We start from the raw sequence: 10,870 nt of genomic DNA on the forward strand, positions 1-10,870 counted from the left end.
TTTCTTTCTCTTCTGCGACCAGGCGGTCAGAGTTCGGCAGGCCATTATTGAACCCCCCTCCCAAACAAAGGGGCGGCCGCTGATTGGTTGGATGCCACTTGTAGCATATTTGGAGGGGGGAGGCTTACAGCTAATGATAAAAGGAGGTGAGGAAGGGATGAGACAGACTCTTTGCCATGCGCCTTGTCGGCATGCTTCTCCGATACACACACGTGTCTCTGTGATCTGATCTTTCCCCACATACTGAAGATAGAAAAAAACAAAGTACTTGGTTAAAGAAAAAAAACCGCCAGCCCCCTGTTTGTGTGACTAAGCCAGTTGTGTAACTATTATTTGTAAAGTCGAAAGCAATAATTATTCTATGTTAAGAAAAGCCAATTAAGATTTGACTCTTTTTTTTCTTTTGTTTGAAAACGCCGTTCGTGAATGCAGTGTATTCTTCAGGCAGCCCAGTGACAATTTGGAAGCTGATTCAAAGGTGGAAACAGTGAGCGGACGCCGCCGACGAACTTGACCACTAGACGAAAACACGGGTAATGCCACAGGTATCGGCGTCAGTTGCATCTCACACCTAAGCCTGTGCATCTGAGCTGCCCTGTAGGGTTAATATATAAATTGGAAAAAAAAAAAAGTCGTTAAAAAGAAACTCTCTGTGCTTTTCAATTATATATGTTTAAATGAAATCTTGCTGCCTAAATATGCACAACACACACACACATATATATATTAGTGGCCTGGCAAGGCCACAGGGATGACAAACCGAAGCAGCAAAACTGGAGCTGGTCTGCAGGACACCATACTATACATACAAATGTAAGCAAATTTGGGTATATTTTATTGGTTTGAAAATATAGTTTTTTTTTTACCAATTATCATAAAATTACACCATAGAATAGTATTATAATCTCCAAAACAATATGCAAATTTTCATGTAGTTTCGTCCCATAGAACGAAAGATATGAGCATTTCAATATTCAATTTGGCTACCAGTATGGATATATCTATAGATAGACATACCACCTTTTTTTCAGCAATTTTATAAGTTCCAAATCTCAGTATTAATCAGAATGTAACAAATGAAGGCTTGTTGGAAAGGTAACGACACGAATTGTGTAGTAGGCTATGTGACAGTTGCCCTTAAAGTCGCACATTAAGGGGACTATCCATCACGCAGAGCTTATTTTGGGCACTTTTTTACAGCCATAAAATGTTTCAATCATAATTATTTGTTTTCCTAGTTTTGCATGTGAATTACAAAATATCTGATATTTTCCCAAAACCTCTGGCCTTGACTAAAACTTGCTGCTATGGTTTCAAATGATCAGAAATAACAGCAAGGGGAGTCTTCATTCCAAATATTTCTCATATGTTATATCTCCCCTCTTTTGGAAATAGGGTACGATTATGAATATCTCCCGTATCAAAAAATCCTAAAACACTGTGAAATTTACTTTATGTATGAAAACCAAAGAGGGGAGGTATAACATATGAGAAATATTTGGAATTTGGAGTTAAAATTGAAAAATTGGTACGGGGGGGGGGGGAGGGGGGCATCGGATTTTTATCTTTATTTTTTATCTTTTTGCCGTTTCACGAACGTATTATGGTAAGAATAAGTAGGTTTGAAAACACTTTAAAGATCGTGTCAATCTGGCCTAATGATTATTGTACTTGACTTACTGTCTTTAGGTTTCAGTTTCAATCTCAGCTTGAGTATTTTTTTTTTTTACTTACAAGAAGTGAGCTATTTAGAAAAAACAATACTCACATGCACATGTCTCAGTTTCCGCATGAATTAAAATATAATATTTATGTGTATGCCAGCATGTTTATAAAATAAAACGTATAAAAAACTAAAAGTTTAAATCTAACCTTGACTTTTGCTTTTAGCAAGATCAGCTTTAAAACTGGTGATCACAATTTAGATTAGAGATAAATTTTGATTCAATATTTTTTTTTTTTTTAATATTACACATAGTGTGATAATAGATGTGTTTTGTAATATTTTACAATGTCGTGATGATTCAGAAAGTTAGTGTGGTCAAATTGCTGATGTGGATCAACTAAACACTCCCATTTTAAAAGTTGATTTTTAGGTGTATTCGGATCTGTTTTGAACGAATATCACTTATTTAAAACTGTCACCGACAAGTAGCCTATATAATATTAAAACCTTCATTACATAATGCATTTTCTAATGGTTTTTAATGGTCGCCATTTTGTTTTCACTTAAATTACTCATCAAATGCACAAAAGAAAATGTGAAATTGCTGATGTGGACCAACTAACTCACTTTTCAAAAGATGATTTTTAGAGGTATTCAGGAGCGTTACAGTTACGTTTTTTGTTAGGGTTTTTTTTTTTTTTTTTTTACACGGTGGTCACCACTTATCAAGGCCCGGAAGCCACTCAGGGATAAGAGTTATTGCAAGTACAGTACGTTAGTCTGGAGATTTAATGAAGTGTTTACTTAAGAGGACGGTTCATTAGGAATTTGTTAACGTTGGACTTGAAGACATCCAAGTTGTAGTCAGGTGGGAAGCAGGCAGACGGAACAGAGTTCCACAGGCGTGCAGTTCTAAGAAAGAAGCTTTGTTCATGGGTTTTAGGGTTAGTGTTATGGTTAGGTTTTGGTATCATCTGCAGTAAAAACACAATGCGTATGCTTACTGTTTTGTTTCAATTTTATTGTCGGCGGTAAAAATAAATGGCAACCACTGAACACCATTAGAAAATACATTGGATAATAAAGGTCTTAATATCATAAAAACTACTTGTTGGCAACATTCTTAAATGTGATATTCGTTCAAAACAGACCCAAATACATCTAAAAATCAACTTTTGAAAGATGAGGGCATTGCTGGGACTGCTGCAAAGAAGGTAGGCACTTTCTACCGTGCTAGAAACTATCTTACACTCAAGAGTATCTTGTACATCCACAAGGCCACCATTCGCCCATGTATAGAGTTTGGTGTTATATTAGTGCTGGTGCATCTGCTACTAGTCTCTCACTCCTGGACAGGGGTGGGCAATCTTTAATATTCCATATGCTATTTTCTCACATGACAATAATTTCAATAGCAATGTTCATCAAAATCCGTTGTACACTTTATTCCTCCTGGCATTTTTATAGGGAGAAAATATAAATCGAAGAAACATTCATTTTTTTTCAAGTCAGCGTTTATGATCAAGATTAAAACAAATTATTGAAATCTCTTGGAAAACGAACTTAATCAAAGGGAGATAACCAATACAAGAAAATAAGTATGAACTGATTGAGAATTTTGTACAAATTGTTAGGCAACGCGGAATCTCAACTGATTGTTCTAAAGGAGATAACTATCTTAGCAAGAGTTCAAGAAATGATTTTTTATCAACTGCTTGTAACATAATTGTTAATATGTAGAGGCCCAACACAGAGTCCGTCGCAAAGAATATATGAAAGGAAGAGGAAAAAATTCAACTACTTGTTTCAGGTTTTAACAAAAGATCTTTATTCCTCCTTCTCTGGTTTCGGCTGTGACATCTCTCACGTCTCTAATGTGATTCCTAATCTGCGTACACATTCCTCTCTTCAAAATCTTTTTTTTCCTTCTCCTTACCATGACGTCATCTGGCACACTGTTCGGTCACTTCCATACAACTGCCATACACGCTCTGTTACAATGTAACAAAGTTTTGTAACATTAATAACAAGAAAAATGTAAAATGTGGCGATATTTGTAACTTTTCGGAAACAAAAAAATTCGAGGAATTGTAAGAAAAAATAATTTTTTTCAAATACTTTAGTAAAATAGAGTTACTGCTCTTAGAACAATCAATTAAGATTCCGCATTGCCAATTGTTATTACCACTTTGGTTGCAATGTGTAATTTGTTATCATCCAATGCAATATGGTGGATGCAATTAGCTTTGATTTTCCTTTTAATGTAGGTAAGGATATATAATATTATTATTAGTAGTAGTAGTAGTAATAGTAGCAGTAAAACAACAAAATAAACAAAAACAAAAAATCAATTTGTCCATTGGAATGACAAAGATCATCTAATAATTTTAGGAATGATGGATGATGACACGTGCTGGATGTTTGTTGAAAGTGAAGCTGGTTTGAAAAGAGCCAGCCCTACTCTCTGATCCCAACTAATCCAGTGGTAAAACAAGGTCAAAATGGATTAGAGCCTGGTGAGATGTAGAAAGTGCTGGAAGTGTCAATGCCCTCTTACGTACAGTGCCTGGTATGCCCAAATGGTCACCCATCTGGTACTGGCTAGGCTTAACATTGCTTAACCTCGGTGATCTAATGAGAACTGCTGTGTTAATGTGATTATGCCGTTCTGGTAGTAAAAATACAAATTTTATTTTTCATTGGAATCAAATTGCCAAAATCTACTGAAAACAAACTTAATCAAGGGGAGATAATCACTACAAGAACTAATAAGTAAAATTAATTAATGGGTTCTTCTTTGTTATAAAAGCGAAATTCAAAACTCTAGAATTTCAAGTAAACCAATAGTATCTACTTTATTATCATGTCAAACAATTAATGAAAATTGAGTTTTACTAAATTGGCCTAAGATTTTCAAAGTTTTCAGGAAATAATTACCCCCTCCGTTACAATTTGAACTCTCCCGTTTTTTTTTATTTTATTTTAGCAAAACTCAATTTTTGTTGTCTTTGAAAACTACTTTCAATAATAATTAATTTTCAACCTTATCGTTTTTTGCAATTTTTGGAAATGTTTATTACTGTGACATGACAGCAAAATAGATACCAGTAGTTTTACTTGACATTCATTATTTCTTTTTGAATTTTGTCTCTATAATGAAGAAGCACCAATTAATTTTTGTACTTAAAATAATAAATTATCACTTGTATTGCAATGTGCTACTTATGATCATAATGCTCCAAAGTGTGGAATGTAATTTTGAGCACCATGTTTTTACCAGATATAAAGTTTGATCACTATTAATATGTTGGTGTTTAGCAAAAATATTAAAAAACGAAGATAAAGAAAAATCTACGTAAAAAAAAAATCTATATATATATATATATATATATATATATATATATATATATATATATATATGTACCTATTATGGAATTAAGTTCTCATTAGAAAAAAAAAAAACAAATCACTTAATTTGATTAAGTAGTTTATTTTTTTTTTTTCACAAAGGAAAATCAAATTTTAGTAAGATCCATCAGGACACAACCATTTTCTCGATTTCAGCTATGAAAGGGGGGGGTTTAGGGGAGATAACTCCATCTCATTCTTGAAATTTGTCAAAACGAACATGAAGTTCTAATAATTTTATTAATAAATTTTGAAACGATTTATCGAAAAACAAAACAAAACAACAAACAAAAAAAAAAAAACAGAAAGAAAAAGAAGTACCTAAAATTATTCAGAATTATAAAAATAATCTCGTAAAATTTTGCCAAACTTCAAGAATTAGATGGAGTTATCTCCCCTGGTGCCTCCACCCCTTTTCATGGCTGAAATTGCCAAGATGGCTGCATTGCGAGGGGTCTCATTAAAATTTGGTTTTCCTTTGTAAAAAAAAACAAACTACTTTATCAAATCAAGCATTTTTTTCTTTTATGAAGACTTCATTCCATAACAGGCATATACATCAAAAAGATTTTCTTTATCTTCATTTTTGAAAATTTCTTTGCTGAACTGCAGAGGCACCTAATATTTTCTTTATTAGCGAAAATTAAGTTATTTTGAAAAAATAATATCATTCTGTGTGATTGTTCCATCATTGTCACATCTTCTATACTCCCGCCCAACAAAAATAAAAAAATAAAAAAGCAAAACAAACAAAAGTATTGTTTGAAAGAAATTTCTGAAAATTAAATTTCATTATTGTCACATTGTTTTATAACTCCTCCCCCCCAAAAAATAAAAACAAAAACAAAAGAATCACTTGAAAAAAATTCACTTCAAATAAATTATTTCACACACAAAAAAAATTTCTAAACGTCTTTTTTTAAATGTATACTGTTTGCCAAAGATAATTACTAACTGGCGTATACCGCTTGGGTGTGTTGTCACAATTCGGCGCTCGTATAAAATTATTTTGCATAAACGTGACTGCCGTAGAGTGCGGTTGGCTTCTTGGCAGACTCGGCTGTGCTGTGGCCGTCATGGACACGGAAGTTTGTTGAGTTGACGTAGCAATTGCCGAAGTAGAATTAGCATGCGTCCGTCTGTGTCGAGCAAATTCGTCTGTCCGAGCAAATTGTTTGGCGCAAATCAGACACTGGTATGGCTTTTCGCCTGTGTGTGTCCGTGTATGCGTCTGCAATGTGTCACGACGTGCAAATTGTTGGATGCAGTAGTCGCAACGGAACGGTTTCTCGCAGGTGTGAGTGCGACGGTGCGAACAGAGTGTATCGCGACGGGCGAACCGCTCGGCACACACATCGCACTGGAACGGACGTTCACCAGTGTGACGTCGCTGATGACATTTTAATGTGTCGCGACGTGCAAAGTTTTCATTACATACGTCACAATGAAACGGCTTTTCGCCAGTGTGCGTTCGTTTGTGACACTGAAGTGTATCACGCTGCGAGAACTGTTTTGAACACACGTTACATTCATATGGCTTTTCACCAGTATGTGTTCGTTTGTGACACTGGAGTGTGTCACGGCGGGCGAATCGTTCATTGCATACATCACAATTAAATGGTTTTTCTCCAGTATGTGTGCGCTTGTGACACAACAGCGTGTCTCGCTGTGAGAAACGCTTGTCACATATGTCACAGCAGAATGGTCTCTCTCCGGTGTGCCTTCGTTTGTGACATAGTAGCGTATCCCGCTGCGAAAAACGTTTCGGGCACATGTCGCAACCATAGGGTTTTTCTCCAGTATGAGTTCGCTTGTGACATAGCAATGTGTCACGGCGCGCGAACCGTTCAACACACACATCACATTGGAAAGGCCGCTCTCCAGTATGAGTCCGTTTGTGACACTGCAATGCATCACGTTGTGCGAACTGCCGCTGACACACATCACATTGAAATGGTTTTTCGCCAGTATGTATCCGCCGATGTGACTGTAAAGTGTCACGTCGCGCAAACTGTTCTCCACACAAGTCACAACGAAACGGCTTATCCCCACTATGCGTTCGATAATGTGACTGTAACGTGTCACGTCGGGCAAACTGTTTCGAGCACACGTCACAGACAAAAGGTTTCTCTCCAGTATGAGTTCTTCTGTGTGAGATGAGTGTCTCACGACGAGCAAACTGCCGTGGGCAGAGATCACATTGGAAGGGTTTATCCATCGAGGCTTCATTTGGCGCAATAGGTGGTAGAGACGGCTGTGGAAGATGCGGAGTTTGATGATGTGAACGTTTGTTGATCATGTTGGGCTCGTGACTGTTTGGAATGTTCTTGCTGGTTATCGGGAACTGTGGTGGCTTCCCGATGCCACTCATATGGGTGGCAACTGTGCTGTTGTAGTTCATCCAAGGAAATGTTTTTTCGTTTGTATTTTCACATACTGGACCTTCAGTTGATGCAGCACAGTTCTGAGGGAACTGCATTGCATACATATTCCCAGGAAATTGTTTTTCTGCCATTATTTTTTTCTTTCTTTCTCTAAAGTTTTATGGGTTTCATTTATCCTAGCTTTTAATTTTGTGGGTGGAATTATGGTGTATAGAAATACTTAACTATTTTATTGTAACGGACAATTTAACATTTATACTGATCCAACCCCCTTCTTTTTTTTTTTTTTAAATATTTTGTAAAGGCAAATAAAAGTTTAACTTAAAATTATTCATATCTCACTCTTTCTAAAAACAACTAATCAATGCCGTATATCTTATAGTTAAATCCAAATGCCTATTAAAAGAATTTAAAAACGCTATTAATAAAGTTTACCCATTAATTTATTCATTCTTTTTTTTTATTGCTTTCATGTTTAGAAACGGGACACAAATCATTAATTTCTGACGTCACGCCAAAGTTATTATTGTTGTTATGGTAATGCTTTAAGCTCTTTTTTATGAGAAAGTCTAAGTAGGTCATTTGGTAGAACTAAGACTGAAGATCTCAAGATTTTGGTTTTGATTTCTGGTCACGGCACCTACTTTATTGACAACATTTTTTTTGTAGAAATTCTGAAACGTACTAAAAAGATACACAAATGTTGTAATTGTTCAAAGATAAAAATATAAATAATTTTAATTTTAATTCGCAGTTTTTAATCTTTATTCGTTTACTCATGTTAAAATAAAAATTTGTAAAAGAGACAAATGCTTTTATTTTCTTTAATTAAAAATAAGAGTTGCTTCCCTTGTTAAATTGGATTTTTGATGATTTAAAATTTTTCATTATATAATTTGTCTCGGCCAGACTAAGTCATTAAAATAAAAAATTTGCAGCAATGAAATATTGCCAATAAAATGACGCAGCAATAATAAATATTGGCTTGTCAAAAACAAATTTTGATTTGTTAACTTGAAAGCTATTTTACTTTGATCTAGAAAATATGGTAAAATAATTTTATAAATATAAACTTTTTAGATAGAAATTAAACCCTATCTTAGAATTTATAATCTATAAATTATTTGTTTTTGATAATTCTATAAAAATAATTAGAAATAATTTAATGATTTAAATTGATAAAAAAAATTCAAATTTAATGATGTTGTAAGAATGAATGCTTAAAATATTTTTTGTTGCTTTTTCTGTTTTAATTCTGTCATTTGTCTACATATAAAATAAAAGTTAAATAAGTTTGTTGATAATACATTAAAAAATAAATTTATTAAATAATAAAAAGGCAGTTGTCTGTGTGTTGTTTTGTATGCCCAGCTAAAACTAAAAAAAAAAAAAAAATACTCAACTCCTTGTAAGTTGGTAATGATTAAAAAGACTTTAAGGGTTAATGGCCATTTGTATGATTTTATGTTATCAAGAATTAAACACGATTTTTAATGTTATCATGTATTAATACAGCAGAAAATGAGTCAGCATTTTTTTTTTCAAACTGAAAGATACTACTTACGGATTTAATTTATCATTTATTAACTATTTCTATACAAAGAAAAGGGGGGGGGTCTTTGTTTTAGTAATGCTCTAGAGATATCTCTAATTTTATTTTCCACTTTCAGTAGTGCTCTGAAGGCCCCTTAAGTTTTATTTTTTCACTCATCACATAAAAAAGGGGATTTCTCTTTTAGGGGTGGAGTGAGAAACTTAACACTATTTAACATCTTCTATTTCGTTTCTTTATGGCGCCAGTCAATCCTGCTCGTTAATTATAAAGATTGAAATTTCAGATTTGCATTGATATGTTTTAGCGATATTAATTTACAAATATAACTGTTGAATAAATTCCAATATATATATCACAGGTTGTTTGTATATCTATACAAGGAGGGAAGAATTAGAATTATATATTATTACATTGTAATTTTATTCTATAACTTATTGTATACTTAAATAGTTTACACATCTAAATCTGTTGTCAAGTATTCTAAACACTAACTAAAGCCACAAGTCGCTTTCAGCATAGAATATGACTTTTAAGCTTGTTACAAGTAATTTAGCCATTTTCTAATGAAATAAGTTTTATAACTAATTACCTATTGTGTTTAGCATAAACTTATTTTGGTTAAAATTCTAATGTCAAATAAGTTGTAAGTAATTGGTTATAAAACTTATTTCATTCAGAAGTAGAATTCTTTCGTTAACCTTGGCACTATATTCATGCATGTAACATATACATGGCAAATGAAAGAAAACATTAATTTCAAAAAGGAGAGATAAAATATATTCTACATAACATAATACAAATATCGACTACATTTAATAACCTATATATATATATATATATATATATATATATATATATATATATATATATATGTATATACAACAAATATTCAAAAACCTTAAATTTAAACATGTATTATTGTTATAAAGATTTATCCAAATGGATATCAACTCCTTTATATGAACGAGATTTTCTTTTTTGGGTTGGATCTATTCCAACTTGGAAAGGTTGCTATTTTCATGTTATCGATATCTACAACTATAATCTTATATTAATAAATAAATAAATAATTATTATTTTACCATTCTTTCTGCTTTATATACTTATTATCCCTTTATATTTTGTCTGTGTTTTATATTTTTCTTGGATTTATCTCCATCTCTATTCTTTAATATCTATTCTGCCTTTGTATACCTATAGTATATTTTTGTATTTTTTTCTTTTCTCCCCTGATGAGAAGGATTAAGTTTCAAAATGCCATGGTCGAAATGCCATGAGTTTTTTTTTTATAGCTCACATGATTTTCCTTATTGATTGATTGATCGAATAAAGTTTATTTCACTTTGAACTATCATTAACTGTTTCTTATATATAATCTTATATTGATATATTCTTTCACAAGTTCAATACAAAATACTTATTTCCAAATTTAACTAAAGTTGATAATTTTGAAAATAAAAATGACCAAATGATCAGAATTGAAACTTATAACCGTTACATTTTAATTATCATTACAAATTGTTAACAAATGATGTATTCACAAAACATAGTTCATATGAGCGTATACGAATGGATGATAAGTATTCATAAAGACTTGTATTTTCAATTTGAACAAAATGCTTTTTTAATTAGTAAAGCGTTTAAAGGTAGGTAACTCCTATTGTCTTTCTTTTCAATATAACGACTAAAGATATTTTTAAATGCTCATGCTTTATTTAATGTATTTATTTGCTTCCCAACGAAAGCAAATTAGACACAAGGTCGTTTTTAATGTGAAGTTAAACCAGCTCCCCTAAAACAAGGGTAAAAAGGGGGAACTCTGGCAGTATCCAAAAAAATAGTAATTGTCTCAGTATG

General features: G+C 32.8%; 1 protein-coding gene across 1 annotated transcript; it reads right to left on the reverse strand.

Annotated features, from left to right (window-relative positions):
* Positions 1–5,926: 5,926 nt before the first annotated feature.
* On the reverse strand, positions 5,927–7,996 carry LOC145242014 (uncharacterized). Its single transcript, XM_080104906.1, has one exon. The coding sequence runs from the start codon at positions 7,587–7,589 to the stop codon at positions 5,994–5,996; it is 1,596 nt and encodes a 531-aa protein (XP_079961032.1). The 5' UTR covers positions 7,590–7,996; the 3' UTR covers positions 5,927–5,993.
* Between the last annotated feature and the right edge of the window lie 2,874 nt (positions 7,997–10,870).

Source organism: Euprymna scolopes, chromosome 21, assembly GCF_053919585.1.
Source record: "Euprymna scolopes isolate OS-2025 chromosome 21, ASM5391958v1, whole genome shotgun sequence".
NCBI lineage: Eukaryota > Metazoa > Mollusca > Cephalopoda > Sepiida > Sepiolidae > Euprymna > Euprymna scolopes.

What these genes read in the sequence shown, in the direction of transcription:
- LOC145242014 (XM_080104906.1), bottom strand. Translation starts at nt 7,589, where the DNA reads ATGGCAGAAAAACAATTTCCTGGGAATATGTATGCAATGCAGTTCCCT.